Genomic DNA, 19,702 nt, shown 5'->3' with positions numbered 1-19,702 from the left:
ATAAGACAACTGATATAATCAACATTTGATAAACACCTCAAGCGAATTAAATACTTTATCAAATTCTTGGTATAATGTTCTTCACTATAACTTATGATAATGAGAAACGTGGAGTTTTGGACTATTACAAAATATAAGATATTAATTCAGTCACAATGTAATATTTTTGTGTCTCGATTTAATGAAAAGTGGCTTATAATTTTAGTCAGTTCGTTGAAAAAAATGGATGAAAACCTAACATAGACTAACAAATTAGGCTAATTATTTTATAGTCATCAAAATTAGAAAAGTAATTATAATTTTTCAAAAAATAAAATATATTTATAATTGTAATAAATTTTTAAAAATGTGATCCTAATTTACCCTCCAATCAAAGTATGGAACCAACATTGTGTGACGATTATGAGGGTTGACTTTAAGCAAGAAAACGATGTGGGACGATAGGTAAATTTCGTGGAAACTCAGATGAAATTATATATATTAATACATTCCTTATATTTGATTCAGTCAAAGTCAGATTAATTAATTCATTCATTCAAAGTCAGATTAATTATATACGTCAGATTTTATACATATTGCAATTCATTATGCCATAATTAATGTCCCTGTTAATGCTGATATATATATAGGGTGAATAGCAATTTACTGTGATATTAAAAATAAGCACATTACCCCCTATAAAAAAAATATATAGTATTTTATCCCTATATATTTTTTAAAATGAACGGTAAATTGCTTCATTTTAAAAAATATAAGAAGGTAAATTGTTATATTTTAAAAAAGACAGTGAGGTAATTGCTATTTATTTTTTTATGAGGGGGTAATTTGTTCATTTGCGCTATCACAAGGGGTTACTTGTATTTTTTCCATATACATATGGATTAATTAGGCTTATATTAATTTATATTTTTCTCAAAAATAGTTGAAATTACAGTTACACCCTCTTCCAAAAAATTCCAACTTACACCTGACTTATTCTATTAGGGTTTAGATAAAAAATACTGATGTAAACAAAATAAAAATTGCATAAAGTTTTGCTTTTGTCCCTCATTTAACATTTACGTGTATTTTTTATTTATAAAGGGATAAATGTAATATACATACATTTGGAATGAGGTTAATATCATTATATTTTTTTCTTTAAAGTATAAATTATTACATGAAAATATTAAATGAGGGGTAAATTTTGAAATTTATTCAATTTTTGTTGCTGACGTCAGCAACTTTCATCCAAATTCTAACAAAAGGAGGTTATGTATAAATAGTGGAGAGAGTGTAAATCTAATTTCAAAATTTTTTTAGAAAAAAATTATAATTTTTTTATTTTTAAATGGGATCGAAGTATAATTAACTCTATATTTTTATCTCAATTTGTATTTTTTTATGTATATTTATTTTATACATACACGCTAATTTGATATGATTTTACAATTAAGTAAAAATATGACTTTTGCCATAATTAATTATCTTAATTAAAAGTTAAAAAAATATATTAATTAATCAAGATTATATAAAAATTATTATCCGTTGTTTATACGGGACGACCAAAATATTATCCATAGTAAAAAGAATAGTACTATTTATTTGTTAACACAAAGTTTGAAAGGGAAGAAACGATACTTAGATTAATATATCGATCAGAGACGCGAAACAAAAATTATATTTTATAATCAAGTTATGAATTTTAGATAGGTGGATTTAAATCCCGTGACCGACTATTATTTTCCGACACAATTGTGTCGCTGATATCTATAAATTCATAACCAGCTCGATATTTACTAATTAAGTGGTGAGTTACTTATATTTACATTCCTGATATATAATTTATTTACATAAATAATTATATAAGTCACTGCTAATAATAAAAAAAAATTGAGAATAATTTGTGTAATAATTTCGATAGCAAAAAAAAAATATTATTGTACCATCTTATGGGCATTTTATTTAGACATATTTAATATTAACTTCAAGAAAATAAAACAAATAACGCCCAATTTAGTCCTGTGACCGTATAATTAATTATAAGATAATTAATTAATGTGCATGATAAATAATTAAATAAAAAAATTGTGTTAGGATTAGAAGTTATAATTTATAACTCTTTACCAAAATTTAATGTTAATTTTGCTTAATTTGAGAAGTGATTATTGAAAAATGGATCAAACGACACAAAAAAAATTATATTTACACTCAATATGAAAATTTAATTTGCTGAATTACAAGATCAAACGAGCACTACAGAGTTTTTTTTTCTTTTTTTTTTTTTACGATGATTACATAATTATATTAATATCAATAAATTAAATTATATATCAATTCGATTAATAAAATTATATTAAGTAACACAAGCATTTATTACAAAAAAACCCAGATTAATTGAGATAAAAATACTCACATATCTACTGAAACTCAAACTCATTATTTCGAACATATTTATTGAATTTCAATTTTAATTAGTAAATTGAGATATTGTTAATGAGGAGTTGAAAATGTTTGAATGAGATGAACAAACACGAAGAGTGAAGTTTCCTAGACAATCCCAAGGAATTTTTCGTGGCCCGAAATTGTCCCCGTAGTCAAGCAAGTTAAAGTCGCTTTCTATTTGAATTAACGTCGCGTTCTACTTGAATTAGAAATCGTTTGTTTGTTTATTTTTCTAATTTTTCTAATTTGAATATTAGCACTAGTGTTGACTATTTGCTTTCATCCAGCACCATATCATCATAACTAACTAATGGGGCCATATGCAATTTACACTTATTGAAAAAGCATCAATAAAAATTAGGGATAATTATTATGTTCTTCTCTTTTGAAGTTTGGTGTAATTACATGTAAAATTTATTGTGGTTCGAAAAATTATATTTAATATCCCTAAAATTTATTTTCATCTAACAAATAAGGCCCATCTGTTAGTCAAAATTCACCGAATCGCTGATGGTAACAAAAAGAATCAGAAAAAAATTTATATTTACTTCCGATTGACTTATTGCAGGTCAAATCAAATAAATTTTTTTATGACTTAATTATCCACATACGTTTTCATGTGTTAATGCATGTGAGCAGGTATATCTTCACTGTTATAAGGATATTTTAGTAAAAAAAATTATTTGACCCACAGTAAGTCAATCGATGGTAAATATCAATTTTCATTTAGTTTTTTTCCAATTAATATCAGCAAGTTCAGTGAACTTTGACTGACGTTTGGGACTTATTTGTTAGACAAAAATAAATTGGGTGTTGGATAAATCTCAACGGAGGAAGTGTAATTATCCCTAAAAATGATTAACTTATCATATCCCACATTTTATCTAACTCAAAATCATTTATCCGTACACAAAAATAATCTTGCCGTAACTCTTCGATCTTGTATTAAATTATAATTAAGTTGTTAATCTTTGCATAGTCAACTGCTAATTACATCTAATTAAGGAACCTAAGCAATTTGCTAATTTGCCAAATTAACTTCCACGAATTTTCAGTGAAATTACAAAAAGAGACACCTTCTCCATTGACCAAATGCCCGTGCCCCCTTTGTTATATAATCCCAGGGGTAAAATGGTAACTGGACCCTGTATCCCTCGCGCCTTTCAGCTGCAACCCCCCGACCCCACCCCTCCTTCAGTATATAAGATAGCTTCTGCAAATCACAAAATAGAAGTTGAAAAATTCTGCGTGAATGGAGTTGCGGAGCGGAGTTCCTCTGCTAGTACAGCAGTACAAAGCTTTGTTCTTCAAGAATCTGCTGCTGTCATGGCGGAGCAAGCGCTCCACGTTCCTCCAACTCTTCTCCTCGCTCTTCTTCATTTTCCTCATCTTCTGCATCCAGAAAGCCGTCCAGTCGCGGTACGGCTCGTCGTCTTCTTTTGAAAGTGTTACCGACCCGAAACCTCTGGTGGCGCCGCCGATTCCGCCGTGCGAGGACAAGTATTATACCAAGTTGCCCTGCTTTGACTTTGTGTGGAGTGGAAATGACAGTGCGAGAATTGGAGATATTGTACGGAGGATTAGGGAGAATAATCCCGGCAGGCCTATTCCTGAGGACAAGGTGTGAAGTTTGTCTCTTTCTCTTCTCTGATATAAGTTTTGCTTTGTCTTTTGAGTTATATGTTTTGGTAATTCGTGGAGTTCTTTAATGGACTTCTGTTGCATTGCTTTGGTCCTTTTGATTTTGGACTATTATTTTTGCAAAAGGTTTTGAATAATTTGATTGGTATTAGTGGAAACGGAAATGGAAAATTATTCAGAGTAGAGAGTTCGGGGTACATCGATGAAGTTTATGTTGTTTTTTCTTGTATTATGTGGTATGGATATTGCTTATGACGCAATCTTTGAATTTTGATATTATTTATATGTCTGATTTAGTCTAAATGAGAATGGTGTGACTTAAGGTTCACGGTGTTTTGGTTTTTAAATGATTTGAGTTCTGAAGCTGAATAGTGGAAATAGGTGAGCGGAAGTTTTTTTCATTTCTTGATTTGTTCCATCATGTCAACTGAGTTTTGTGCTAGAGATGCTACTTTAAAACACTACGACATTCGTGGCCTTCAAATATTAGAATTATGTGGAGGAATTGGTCCTGCATGATCAGTTAACTTGCAGTCAGTTACTTCTATTCTCCTTGTGTAAATTTTGAAATTGTCTAGTATATATGGCTTACTGCTGCAGTTAGACATAGACATCATTTGCAATTTTCTTCATTTCACATCTCTACATTAGGTTATCTCCTATAGAGAGGTTGGAGATATCTAAAGCAGAATGGTAAAATTACTTGCATTCTGAAGAGAATCAGAAGGCAGTTGACTATGTTTGTGCATTCTAAATCAGGATGGAGCAATTATTTTGTCTCTTTTATTTATTCTATAAATAATTCACAGTAGAGAATTTCAACTAGAGATCTATTGAGGAAGCTCCTATGTTTCTTTTTTTGCTGGAGAAGTTAAACCTATTATTGGACCATACTACAGCAGACTTTGTTAAGCACGAATTTATCTATGTATATATGTGTATGTGTGTGTGTGTGTGTATTTAGACACAATCTGTGATAAATTTATCCATTTTTAGTTTCTTGAAAATGTGAAAAAGATCTTCTATAATTCTCAGAGTGTGCATGAAATGCCTGGGTGATATTCCATCAGTAGGGGATGCTAAGTTTTTATTTTTATTTTTTGACAGCACTGGGATGCTGAATATTGCCAAGCATAATTTATCCAAGTCAATATTTTACATATGCAGCAACATACGAAGCATATAGCATCTTGCTAAACTTCAGAATTCCATGAAACCATTTGTTTGGTAAAGGGGGAGCAGGGGGGCAGGCTGGGGTGGAAGATGAAATAGGAAGATTGCCAAGTTCCCATATTCTTAGAAACTGGATGAGTGACATCGGAGAATAATGATTAAAGAATGGAATAATAAAAAAATGAGGGGAAAATGTGATAGACAACCATGACATTGACTAAAAAGTGTGAGGACCCATATAAATTCTTGGAACTTGATGAGTGAAATTAGAGAATTATGACTAAAGAATCAGAGTAGTAAAGAAAAAATGAGGGGAAAATTTGATAGACAACCATGACATCGACTAAAAAGTGTGAGGATTTTGAGTTATTCTTTGTTCAAGTGTAGCTGATCGATTTTAGTTGAGGAATTGATTGGTTGGGATGATAATAATTTTTTCATTCAACTTATTTCTCAATTTGATTAACTCTAGTTTCTATCTACCACCTATCTTCTTTGTCTATCATTTTTCTCTTTGAGTTATTTCAGGACTAGTTTTTCATTAACTTCCTTTGTCCTTGAGAGCAATCTTAATACCTTCTCGAATGTCTTCTCTCATAATCCCAGCTACTGTACTATAGATTTTTCAACCTGTAAAGATAAATTAAGTCTTGTTTTCTAGAATTTAGCCTTTGCAGTGAGGTTGCTACTGTATCTAGAAGTAAATGACTGTTCTATATTTCATGCTTGGGCAGGTTATAGCATTCAGAACGCCAAATGACACAGATGATTGGCTTGCCAGCAATCCTATGCGCTGCCCTGGTGCTCTGCATTTTGTTGACAGAAATGCTACAGTAATTAGCTATGGGTTGCAGACTAATTCGACTCCAGCTGCTAGGCGAGGAAGTTTTGAAGATCCTACTTTTAAATTTCAAATTCCTCTTCAACTAGCTGCAGAGCGTGAAATTGCTAGATCCCTAATTGGAGGTATGACATTTAAATATTCTCTTAATTTATTGCATGAAGTCTGATGAATTTTTTCCCTAATCTTCTGCCCGGAATGTAACTGTCTTTTATCTGCTACATGAATTACAGATACCAGCTTTAGTTGGGTCGTCAGTCTCAAGGAATTTGCCCACCCTGCCCTTGAAATATTTTCTGCTGTCCAGAGTGCAGGACCAACCTTTTTCCTGGCTATTGCCATGTTTTCTTTTGTCTTCCAAATCAGTGCTTTGATTACAGAAAAAGAACTCAAACTTCGTCAGGTATTAACTAATTTGCATTTTCAGCTGAAGACAAGGAATTAAATTATGACCTCAGCAGTTCACAGAATTAATGTTCTGCTTTTTACACCTTTTTTCATGAGCAGGCCATGACGATGATGGGTCTTTATGATACAGCATATTGGTTATCATGGTTCACATGGGAGGGAATAATCACACTTCTTTCTTCGCTTTTCACCGTTCTTTTTGGGATGATGTTCCAATTTGATTTCTTTTTGCACAACAGTTTTGCAATTGTCTTCCTCTTGTTTTTCCTTTTTCAATTGAATATGGTAGGTTTTCTCATCCCAGTATGAAATTGATGACAGATTTGTTCTTATTCTCAAAGTAATGCAGAATATGGAGATTTTGATTGCTGGAACTGTTTGTTATTTCCTTTGCCAGACTGGATTCGCTTTTATGCTGTCTGCCTTTATTAGCAAGTCTTCATCATCCACCACTGTGGGTTATCTCACATTTATTATTGGTTTCTTGACTCAGGTTTGTTTCTTTGATAAAAAGTTTTCACTTGGCAATTATTGGAGGCACTCCCATGACTCTTGATAACGGATGTCTATTCATCTTTTCCAGCTTGTTACAACATTTGGGTTTCCTTACAGCCAGGACTTCTCCAACACTTACCGAATTGTGTGGTCCTTCTTTCCACCAAATCTTCTTGCTGCTGGTTTGAACTTGCTCTCTGATGCTACTGCAACTCCTCAAGATCCTGGTATCAGCTGGAAGGGGAGAAAGAGGTGCGCACCAAATGATACAGAGTGCGTCATCACAATTGTATGTCCAAGCTTTCGCTATTCCACATAACATGTCAACTGGTGTTGGAACATGCCTAAAAATTTCAGTATAGTGACTCATTTGACGTTCAAATATGAAGCACTTCTACTGCTGTGACTGAGTTATTTTCTTAATTTGTTATGTTGATTACCAGAATGAGATCTATATATGGCTTGTCTCAACGTCCTGTCTATGGTTCATTTTGGCCATCTACTTCGACAATATTTTTCCAAATACATCTGGTGTGAGAAAGTCAATGGTCTACTTTTTGGATCCTCGATACTGGACTGGGAAAGGTGGAAATAAATGGGAAGGTATTTAATATAATGATCTTATGTTGATTAATCATGTAAGTTTGTTTGTTTTTCTAGTTTTTAAGACTTCGAAAATGCATTTTCAATTTCAGAAGGAAATATTTGCAGTTGTGCGCGTCAAATTCCTCCTTTGGAAGATATTGTTCCAGATGACGAGGATGTACAAGAAGAGGAAAGCATAGTGAAACAGCAAGCCCATGAAGGCATTGTTGATTCAAGCATTGCAGTCCAAATACGTGGTCTTGTGAAAATTTATGCTGGAGCAATGAAGATTGGTTGCTGCAGATGCAAGAGAACTTCACCTTACCATGCTCTCAAGGTAAAGTTGATTTTTTACGCAATCTACCTGTTAGAATAACTTAGTTTATTGGGAAAGAAATTACTGGATCAGATTGCCTGCAGCAGGTACTCCAACTAACAGGAGTCTCTAGTAAACAGAAGTTTGTAACTTTTCCTTTCCCCTTTTCTATTGAGCCAAAGGTAAAACAAGGAGCTTTACCAATTGTTGACTTTGAATGGCATAGACATAGAATCAGGCATACATGTTTGCAAGAAGATGTACGTAGAAGATTATATGTAAAAGGCCATAAGGGATGGATTTACTTGTTTCTTGATTGATGTACAAATGGGGCCCTAGTATGGAACTATGTCACTAAAATGAATAACCAACTGGTACAATTTTAATTGGTAATTGAGATTTAACATAGAGGATGAAGTACTTGTTTTCATAGACTTTCCCAAGGATGCCCAGCCTTTTCATGTCCTTAAAGAGCTGTTTCTCCACTATGAACTCAGCATTTAAAATGGCTGTTGCATGAAATCAAGGATTTAAGCAACATAGCATAAAATTATCATGTTATCTTTAAGTAATCTTAAGCTACATTTTTTATGGAAAATTGAATGCTGAAGCAAATCAAGGATATTGTACCTGCAGGGCATATGGCTGAACTTTCCCAAGGACCAGCTGTTTTGCCTTCTTGGACCCAATGGAGCTGGAAAAACTACTGCTATTAATTGCTTGACTGGGATTACACCAGTGACTGGTGGAGATGGTGAGAGCAGTTATTTTGATTATCAAGTTTCTTGGCTATTCTTTGAATTATATGAGGACTCTTACATATGAAATACATGTTGGTAGCACTAATTTATGGATATTCCATCCGGAGCTCTACTGGGATGTCGAACATTCGCAGGATGATTGGAGTTTGTCCTCAGGTTCTTTCTTCTGAAATTTCTCATTTCATCTTTGAGAATGTAGTTCTACTTATTTGACTTTACTAGTTATATACACTTCTCACTAAGTATATGCGTTAAATTTTATTTCATGCCCTTGAGCTTCAACCTCTCTCATTTCCCATCCACATTCATCGATCATATTTTCTGTTTCCTATTTGGTTCTCAAATAAGTTAGATGCTTTTCTGGAAGTGGTTTACTATAGTGTCAACTATTGGAACTTAAATGGGACCACGTGCTTCAAACATGTAGATGCAAGGCGATCTCAAATAGAAATGGATTCTATAATTATTTTGGGATGAAAATTATGGTTATTACTAGCATGGAATGGTGCTAACAGAGACCAGCTCTTTTATTGCTCATATCACAGTTTGATGTCCTGTGGGATGCATTATCTGGTCAAGAGCACCTTTACCTGTTTGCCAGCATCAAAGGTCTGCCCCCTGGTTCGATTAAGTCAGTATGTACTTGATAACCCTAACCTTTGCTTTTATAAGTTGTATGTCGATCTACTTATGTTTGTATTTCAGTTGAGAAACCTGTTATTAATATATTCAATGAGCTCTCACCTACAAAGAACATTGCCAGCCACCATCCTGGACTGGATAATGATGCCTTTTACCTATCAATAGTAAAGCTAAATTGTTATGTCTTTCCAAATAACAGGAGGTGCAGAAACTATTAGCAGAAGTGAAACTTACAGAGGCAGCCAAAGTGAGATCAGGCAGCTATAGCGGGGGAATGAGACGTCGACTTAGCGTTGCCATTGCACTAATTGGTGAACCAAAATTGGTTGTTTTAGATGAGCCGGTGGGTTGAAAGATATTCTTTTTCTTTACATGCTCTGTTAGATCCCCTGTAACGAATTTGACAGAAACTTACTGCGAACTAACAGACCACTGGTATGGATCCAATAACTCGAAGGCACGTCTGGGATGTCATTGAGGGGGCTAAAAAGGGGCGTGCGATTATTCTGACAACTCATTCCATGGAAGAGGCTGACATCTTAAGTGATAGAATAGGAATTATGGCAAAGGGCAGGCTTCGTTGCCTTGGAACTTCAATAAGATTGAAATCGCGCTTTGGAACCGGTTTTATTGCTAACATAAGCTTTGTTGGAGATGCTAATGGAACCCCCAACCAAGGAGATACCTTTAGCACGGATCAACATATAGCTGTGAAAGAGTTCTTCAAATCAGTAAGTCAAATATCAGCTAGTTGGAAACTTTTACTTGAAAGTATACAAAATTACGTCTTGTTATTTGTTGTTTCAGCATTTGGATGTTTCACCTAAAGAGGAGAGCAAGTCCTTCCTGACTTTTGTTATCCCCCATGTAAAGGAGAAGCTATTGAAGGTAAAGAACAAAGTTTATAATCAGCTTTCGTCATTAAAGTGGGACTCAGTTTATTGAGAACTGCTATCCCTACAATCTGATGTTGCCTATGATGACTGCATGTTCTCATTGACTAAATGGAAAAATTATCTTTTTAATCCGCTAAGTTTGCCAAATATTAATTTTCGTTTGATAACTATGCCTACTTTTTTAAGTCCTTTAAATTTCAAATTAATTATACGTGGCCATTGATGCTGACTGTTTATTACTTAAATATCAAAATTTTTAAAAAGTATATAAAATTTTAAATTTTATATTTCAACTAAAATATTAAATTATAATTATAATATAAAAACTTATATAGTAAATTGATTTTTGAAAATTAAATATCTATATGGCCAAATATTAATTAATTATAGAAATTTATTTAGTTTAAATATAGTTTAAAATTATATTATTTACTATAATACCATCAATTAACTTACCTTTTTTTAATTTTTTTAATTATATTTAGTCAAATTAATTAAAATTAAATAAGTTTTTATTTTTTAAAAATGTTGGCGATGAAAGTGATGTCGCCACCGCTGCCGCAGAAGAGGGCGACGATGATGCCATTGTTGTCGGTCCACCCATTGCTGTGGAGGGCGAGGCATCGCCCACCACAGTCGAGGGTGAAGCCGTCGCCCTCTACCTCTGGGGGAGCGTTATGGACGATTGGGCGTCACCCTCCACTGTTGGGGGCGCTAGGGGGTGGGGAGGAGGGTGGGCTGCAATAGGGGTGGGGGTAGGGGGATGAGGGTCTGGGCGTTGCGAAGGTTGGAGGGCGGGGCGGGTGGTGGGGGTGGGGGATTGATTTTTTGTTTTAAATAATAATTTAATATAATTCAAATCATGTACATGTCTTCCACCTTATCTCAGTTGCCACATAAACTTAAAATTCCCAAAATATTTTCAGCTGGCTTGCCATGTAATATTTCCGACCAGAAAAGGAAAAATTGTGCACGGCAGGACATTTTTTACTCAATTTTTCAAGTTTTTGGACGTAAAAGAATGAGCATAGTTATCTATCTAATATTGATATTGAGCGTACTTCGCGGACTAAAAAAATTAATTTTCCCTTGACTAAATTCGTGTCCAATTTTCTGTGTGACAGAAATTTCGATACATTTGTAGCACAAATATTTGTCAATGCTTTTCAGTTCGAATTTTGATGCTCACAACAAGGATAAAATTGGCTTTTTTGTTTTTTATACATTGATTATATGAACTAAGTGAGATTCTCATAAACATATTCCTGACTTGAGTTGTTCTCCTGTACAAAGAACTTTTTTGCTGAGCTCCAGGAGAGAGAAAAGGAATTCGGTATAGCAGACATTCAACTCGGCCTAACAACTCTGGAAGAAGTTTTTCTGAACATTGCAAAGAAGGCGGAGTTGGAAAGCGCTGCTGCTGAGGGAACCTTTGCAACTCTTATTCTAAACTCTGGAGCATCCCTTCAAGTAAGAACGACAGTGCTAAACCATAGTTTCATAGTATCATATATCATATTTCTTTTTGCACAGCCCGTCATTAGTATTCCTTCAAAATTTGCAGGTTCCAATAGGTGCAAGGTTTATCGGTATTCCAGAAACAGAATCCACAGATAATCCTAGAGGCATAATGGTAGAAGTGTATTGGCAACAAGATGATTCTGGAGCTCTCTGCATTTCCGGTTACTCAGATGAGATGCCGATCCCTCCTCATGTACAACTACCACCTACTTCTGCACCAACTTCGAACCTGAATATTTCAGGCCGACGAAGACAGGTTCATGGAATTGTAATTGACCCTTCCCAGATTGCTGATTCAGATTTACGATGACTCGGTTCTTACAGGCTGCTAAGTACAGGTTTTTGATATAATTTTATCATCAGAAATTTCTGGTGCATTGAGTCTTACATATAAGTACACGGGTGGCTTTTTCTTGTTATAACTCAATATAAATAATCACATGATGAGTATATTACAAAGTATATTACAATTGTTATATGATATAAAGAAAGTGATCAATATTATGCAACATTAATACATAATACTAGCAACCAATTATCCGGTGCTCCGAAACTAAACTGAAGAAACAATGATTCAAGATGTGGACGCCAGGGAAGAGAATTGAAAGGAAAAATTGTATCTTGAAAATCGAGAAAAATAAGTGTTATATCTACAGAGTTGGACGCCACTTGTTTAAATAGATAATCAAAAAATAACAAATTGCCACTAACTACTCATTAACTGCTACTAACAATGCTGTCTATTCTAACTAATTAACTTTAATCTCTGCTAAACAACCAACTAAGAAATAATGGATAAAATGTTAAACTTGAATAATAAATACGTGGTTACTAAAAACTCCGAGTTTTTCCTTGTTCACTTAAGTGAGGGCTGTAGTTGGGAAATGATGAACGACCTTGATGTCTCTGGTGGCTATGGCAGTAAAACACAACAGATTTATTAGCCCAGCCGCAGGATGGCCTTAGGGGCAAGCCGACTGAACCCAGCTTACACCGTAGAGAAAGAAATGCAAGCCCTGTAAGAGGCTTTGTAAAGACGTCAGCCAACAGGGACTTAGAAGACACATGGGTAGGTCTTATGAAGCCATCTTTGAATTTATCACTGCCAATGTGACAATCGATTTCCAAGTGGTTGGTCCTTTCATGGAGACTAGATTTGCAATGATATGGAGAGTTGTTTCACTGTCACAAAAGAAAGGAAATGGAGTATGTATTGGCACATGTAATTCTTTCAGTAGACAAGTAACGCATGTTAGTTCACAAACTGCAGAACCGATGCTTTTGTATTCTGATTCTTCTGTTGACTGAGACATGGTAGTCTGTTTCTTGGTTCTCTTGGAAACAAGTGCATTGCCCAAGAAAATACAAACACCTGTAAGTAACCTCCTTGAATCCAAGTAAACAGCTCAATCTGCAGCACTATATACTGAAAGATGACGTTCATTTTTGGAAACTAGAAACAATCCTGTTGGAGAACTCAAGTTCTAGTATTGAACAAATGTACAACAAAATCCTAATGTTGCTGGCAAGGGTGCTGGAGGAACTGACTAAGCCGCTGTGCAGCATGAGACACATCTGGTCTAGTAAATCCTAAGTGGAGGATTTTGCCAATTGATCTTCTACGTTTAGATGGATCAATGAGCATAGCCCTAGAATCCATAGTGAACTTTACACCAGCTGGCGTGCAAGAGTCTAGTGTCCTTACAATATCCAATACATACTTGTTCTTAGTCACCATCAATCCTTGTCTTGAACTTAATTTTCAAAGGTCAAAATCCGGCCACATTTTCTTCGAAAAGTGGTCAGAAGGCCAGACTAAGATAAAAATTAAAGTTTAAGATGCTAAAATCATGGAATAAACTTGAGGGATTAAACTGATTCTAAACAAAAATTTAAAGGACCAAATGCAGTATTTACCCTTAAAAAATATTCAAAATTTTTTCCTTTTATACATAATTAATAATTCCTTTTTTTTAAATGATTACAATATCACAATCAACTTCAAGCAAATACTATCATCAAGTAAAACAAACCAAACAAAAAAAAACTCCCAAAGAAAGGAAAAAAAAAAAAAACTTAACCTGATGAATTTCATTTGCTCCATCAGCTAAAACTATAAAAATATACATTTTAGCCACTCTAATTAAGAAAATATCATTTTTGAACACTATTTTCCATCTTTTTGAATACTGAAAAATACCAGTACTTAAATTTTTATTTGCAATTAGTAACATTAAACTAGACAGACCATATATATAAAAACATAATTTTATAAATTTTTTACCACATAATAATACTTTATTAGTAAAATTAGCGTTATTTTCAATTATCATCTGTAGTCATTTTAAATAATTATTACTTCTAGTAAAAAAATAAAAAAAATTAAAACATATTAATAGCTTTACCTAAAACAAATAATAGATAGAATATATTTATATTGCTAGACAACACTTTTTTAAGAAATTTAACAACCTTTTTTTAGAGAAGAGATGCCTACAATATCAATCATTGATAATTACTTTATGAATATTTATAAATATTATCAACATAAATATTTTGTTTATACATAAATAATAGGATGTTTGGCTAAATTTATTTAAAATAATTTCTAAACTTAAATATCTTATCAAATGTTTTTAGAATTTATAGATATTAGATCCTATTTTAAAATAAGATCTTGAAGCGTTTGAATAAAATGAACTTAGAAGATTTTAATAACGATAATTTTTTAATTAGTACGATAAAAATTTGACAGAGTCTATTAAGATTTTGAAAATAAATTAGAAACTATTTACTTTTTTTTTAAAAAAAAAATTTATAAGCTCCCGACATCTTATTTTTTAATCTTACAAGCCCATACTCTGAAAAAATTACCAAATATTTTATAAGCTCTCAAACATGTGATAAGATATTCGAGAAAGCTGATAAGTAGACCCCAAACACATTTGATATCATTTTACAATTTCTAATTCAAGTAATAATTTATATTACTATAAATGCACATAATATTTCAAATTGTCACTATCTTAATTCTTCCCCTAAATATTGAAAATAGAGGTGAAAATTGGAGAACAAATTAAATATTTTTTCTTAATTAAAGGGGCAAAGTGTGTATTTCCATAACTTTAGGGGCAAAGTGTACATTTTGATAATTTAAGGGTTAAAGTGATACTAACCTTGTATTTGAGGGGGACTATGTAAAATTCACCTACCGAAAGGAAAAAAAGAAGAAACAAACAAAAGAAAAATACTTGTATAGCAATCAGCAAGCAAATTCATTTCCCCTTCTCCTCACTTCGCAGGCTCTCAACCCCTTCTGTGAGAGGACTTCACTGAAAAGTCCCCTCAGGTAAATTGAATGGTCATCTCTGTATCTATGAATTTTAGCTACGAATGGATGGTTTGTATGTGGGGTTTACTTGGATTAATGAATATTGGGCAGATCCTCCGAGGACTGAAATGATTCAGAATCTTGATTGGGTTGCCTTTTTTTTTTTGAGCCGCGGGTTTTACTGTTAGCATATGAGCAATTATGGGTTTTGATTTAAAAATTAATTGGATGGTTAATTTGGCTGATTGTTTTCTTTTCCCTTCTTTGGAGCTAATTATTGTTCGGAGAGACAGGAGTTGTGTACCCTAGATAATCCTAATCTTAGTTTTTGGAGTACTGTTGTTGATTTAGTTTTAGAATTGGGTTTTCGGTAAATGAAATTCTTGTTAAACATGGCAAGCTGAACTGCTTTCTGTGAATCGTCTTTATTTTGGATTGTAAATTGAATCAAACTGGAAGTTTTAGTAATTAAATTATTTTGGATGTCATTTCTGCTAATTCATGTGGTAAATTGTTGATCTGTAGGCATTTGAGATGTCAACTCCAGCTAGGAAGAGACTGATGAGGGACTTCAAGAGATTGCAACAGGACCCTCCTGCCGGTATTAGCGGTGCACCCCAAGACAACAACATTATGCTCTGGAATGCGGTTATATTTGGGTTCGTACATGACTTTTTTTTATCAATATTGAGCTGGGTCTTTTCTGATTTATTGCACTTAAATGCTCGGTTTTTTAGATATAGTGGGATAAGATGTTTTACGGTTTCTTTTCTCGTGTGGATTGCAGTCCTGATGATACACCATGGGATGGAGGTGAGTCAATCTAGACTCTTTTGAAATCTAAATATTTTGCTTTGTTTTTGGTGTATTACTCTTGCATACCGCTGTTTTGCTTATGTATCTCAATATTACCCTTTGTTGCTCCTGTCGATTGAAATCTGCTTGCTGATTATACCCTTTCTATGGTAAATTATGTACGGTTGATTTTCCTCATTTATCATATAATATATGAAAGTTGCATATTGCTCCATTTAACTACAGATGCAGCTTTAGGATCATCAGGTGATTATTGGCAACATAGAATTCCTAGACAAGGAAAGGGTGTGAAATCTAGGAAAAGCCATCTGTTTTTCGGTTTATACAATCTGTTGAATATCTTTTCTTGCTTTGATATTTAGACTTTCATCTTATTCATTATTCATACCCGGCAACTTGAAAGTCATGGCCTATGCTCTTGAGTGTGACAGGTACGTTCAAACTGACACTTCAGTTTACAGAAGATTATCCAAACAAGCCACCAACTGTTCGATTTGTTTCTCGAATGTTCCATCCAAATAGTAAGTCAATGGAAAAAATAAAAGGTTAAATTTATTATATTTGTTATTTTACCCACATATGCTGGCCAAATTTTGAAATGTAAAATTTTTATCAGTTTATGCTGATGGAAGTATATGTTTGGATATCCTGCAAAATCAGTGGAGTCCCATATATGATGTTGCAGCCATACTTACATCTATTCAGGTACAGTGCTATCTTCTGAAGTAAACATGTGGATTTTTTCGGACTTCTGTGCGATCTAGAATGAGAAATGTAGATTGTTAATATCTAGATTGAAATTGAAATTTTGGTGGGAGTTTATTATAATAGTTGCATTTGTTATGTTGTCGCAGCTACTTTGGTTGCTCTAGTTTTAAGTCTGAGTTTTCAGTAAGCTGTGATTCTATAATACAGGAAGTCCACGACTTCTTAATCTAATATCTTGTGCGATCACTGGTAGAGGGTAAAGACAGTTCTTTGGATGCGTATTCTTAACCTGTATGATGCTACTTTGCAAGTAGTTATGTATCGGCAGAGTGTAAATGGTAATACTTCATTTATTTTATGAAAAAATAGCCTTCTGGAAATCACAATGGAAGTATATGAATGGGCTGCTGGATTAAGGGTACTTGTGAACGATCGTACAAGTGACTTGTAAATAAAAGAATACATCTTCATGGTGGTTTTGGACATTCTTGAAAGTACTTCCATATTTAGCTTACTGTAGTTGTCCTATGATCTAAAATCATCCAAACACATAGAATATCATCCATGCTCTTTTAGCTGTGCATGCATGTGTAGATTGAGATTGTCCTTTGGAGGTGTACAGATGGTCTTCCCTCCTCGCGATCATGTAAATCACTTGGAAATGGAAATGTTCATACAACTGGTGCATAATATTCTGTGAATAGCCTCCTTTAAGTGTGATTTCAAATTATCTTACTTTCTTTTCAAACATAGAGATAAAAACATAATCATAAATGATCCAGCTACAGCAGTAGGTAATGTTCTGATTGTGCGTATTGAATGCATAAAACTATAGAACTTCCTCCTCTTTAGAAGTACGATCAGCACAGCAGCACAACAACCATGATTAGTTTAGGCTTGTGATTCTTCCATGAAATCGTAATCTCCTTCTTTAGATCTTTCAGGCTAAATCACTAGCAGGGATTTGTCTCATAACATGAATAGTATGTGCGGTCTACTACATTATCAAAAGACTAGCCTTCTGATACAGAATCTTTCCAGTCTAGCATCTCCACTATCCTTGGGCATTTTCTGAAGGATCTGTTGGTGCAGCTATTAGTGGGAGCGAAACATTAGAGCAGGCAAAATTTTAATTTTTTGATGGATAGAGCAGCTTAGAGCATCTATTATAATATTTTGTGATTATTAACTTCCAACTTCACAAATTCCGTAGGTTAAATTGTCAGACTAATCTTTTCTTCATCATGCCGCAGGTTTTGAGTTTAACTTACATTTTAGTTACGTATTTTAACATGAGATGATTTAAACTAAAAATCAATAGTCAACCTTAATTATATAAGTTAAATTAATACAGGGAAATCCTAGCTGTAAACTCTTAGCAATCTCTACCATATCTGAAGCACTCCCATGTTGAAATTGCAAGATGTAAAATATTAGAGCAAGGTGACGCTCCCGCCTAATTCTGGAGTGTGCACAGAGCACCTCGCAGCAAGAGGGTAGCCAACCAATAATGTGATATAGATTGGACATATTGTGATATCACTAGGGAGCAAGAAAGAATGAGGCTTCAAATAATTGTGTTTTTTAATTGATTATTTTAAATTTTGTGGAAAGAAAGTGTAAACAGGGGCGTTCACCAAATTGCTGCAATTTTTGGCAAGTTTTGTTGGCAAATCATGTATACCCATTCAAAGGTCATAAAACCTTATAACCATGAACAGATTTTCTGTGGGTAGAATGAAATTCTTGATGGCTTAGAGAAGATATTAATGCCTCCATAACAGGTTGGGTATGTTGTCTTAGAAAATCGAAAGACAAGAGTGGCATATATCATTTTAAAGTTGGATGATGTTGTTCATCCAACTCCTCCATGATGTTTCCATATATGTGCACTATCTCTATTTGTTAACTTGGCATTGTTGTCACTGTCACAGTCATTGCTGTGTGACCCGAATCCAAATTCCCCTGCAAATTCAGAAGCTGCTCGGATGTTCAGTGAGAACAAGCGAGAATATAATCGCAGAGTCAGGGAAATTGTGGAGCAAAGCTGGACAGCCGACTGATCCTGTGGGTGAATACTTTGTGGGCAAATCAATGCAGGCACTTGGAATCCTATTCCAACTGAAATTTGCCCCTCGCCAACGTACGTTATGCCACTTATGTTTCAGTCCCATTAAGATGTAAGACTGTTGGTTTGTATCATGTAAATTGGAGTTTTATTTCATTTGGAAGTTTAATGAAGTTACTGCTTGAGACCATGCTTGTTAGGAGGATTCTTCAGATTTCAGGTATACTTGTGTGGTAATAAAATTTGTGCTACATTCAGTCAGTGCCATAAAGAGTGAAAATCTCATTCTGCAGCAACTGAGGTTTAAATTTATTCTTGGCCTGGATGTCAATTGCGATAGAATTCCTAAGCTTTAGGTCCAAAGCAGAATCATAGTTGGGCTTGAACGGGTCGAGACCGAGGATTAGTCAGTTCTATTTCTCCATGGGTGCAGGGAAGTAATATAACACGTGGTAGATAGCAGGTTGCTTGCTACTACATGTGCATGCAGTGTTCTTAGATCCAAACCAGACTGGCTGGTTCAACCGGTCTCAGTAGGAATTGATCATGCGTCCGACCCTAATAATACGAATAAAACCGATTCCAATTGACTCGATCAGAATCGGTAAGGACATGTCAAGTCTGTCTAGAACTGGTCAAAATCATTCAATTCTTGAATGATTTCTCGATCCAATTCTGAAAACATTGTGTACATGCTTATCTCGAATCCAACACGAGGATGATCAATTATTGTTTGGATCTTTTTTTTCAATCCATTTTAATGTCCTCATAAAGGACATAGCTTGTAAATTTATATGGATGTAGTACATGTGAATGCTATGGGTTGAAACCTTGTTATGTAGATGGGATTAAAGAGGGTTAGATGATTTATAATTGATGTAGGGATATTTGGTGGAATTATAATTTAGTATCTTATTTGCCTTGTGTGAAATATTTAATAATTATTGTGTAATAATTTTATATTATATTTATTTTTTAGTTATTTATGAAATTGACAATGTTGCCCTAGGATAAAATTGTATTTTTCACATCACCACCTCATTCATCTCCATAAAAATTTATATTTAATATATAAT

General features: G+C 33.9%; 2 protein-coding genes across 2 annotated transcripts; both read left to right on the top strand.

Moving 5' to 3' along the window:
* The first annotated feature begins 3,641 nt into the window (after window positions 1-3,641).
* On the top strand, window positions 3,642-12,165 carry LOC105157024 (ABC transporter A family member 2). Its single transcript, XM_011073318.3, has 16 exons — window positions 3,642-4,045; window positions 5,973-6,204; window positions 6,313-6,482; window positions 6,587-6,772; window positions 6,885-6,980; window positions 7,071-7,271; window positions 7,426-7,585; window positions 7,678-7,904; window positions 8,520-8,637; window positions 8,724-8,800; window positions 9,190-9,279; window positions 9,486-9,629; window positions 9,715-10,017; window positions 10,094-10,174; window positions 11,476-11,652; window positions 11,747-12,165. The coding sequence occupies exons 1-16, from the start codon at window positions 3,677-3,679 to the stop codon at window positions 12,011-12,013; spliced, it is 2,898 nt and encodes a 965-aa protein (XP_011071620.1). The 5' UTR covers window positions 3,642-3,676; the 3' UTR covers window positions 12,014-12,165.
* A 2,731-nt stretch (window positions 12,166-14,896) lies between these two features.
* Window positions 14,897-18,816, top strand: UBC3 (ubiquitin-conjugating enzyme 3). The gene is made up of 6 exons (XM_011073317.3): window positions 14,897-15,052; window positions 15,560-15,693; window positions 15,822-15,847; window positions 16,282-16,371; window positions 16,467-16,555; window positions 18,493-18,816. Exons 2-6 carry the CDS (start codon window positions 15,569-15,571, stop codon window positions 18,619-18,621), a joined length of 459 nt encoding a protein of 152 aa, XP_011071619.1. The 5' UTR covers window positions 14,897-15,052; window positions 15,560-15,568; the 3' UTR covers window positions 18,622-18,816.
* Window positions 18,817-19,702: the final 886 nt, after the last annotated feature.

Source organism: Sesamum indicum, linkage group LG3 (assembly GCF_026168435.1).
Source record: "Sesamum indicum cultivar Baizhima isolate 11 linkage group LG3, ASM2616843v1, whole genome shotgun sequence".
Lineage (NCBI taxonomy): Eukaryota > Viridiplantae > Streptophyta > Magnoliopsida > Lamiales > Pedaliaceae > Sesamum > Sesamum indicum.
Note: the sequence above shows the minus strand (reverse complement) of the source record. Positions and strands in the feature narration are given on the sequence as shown.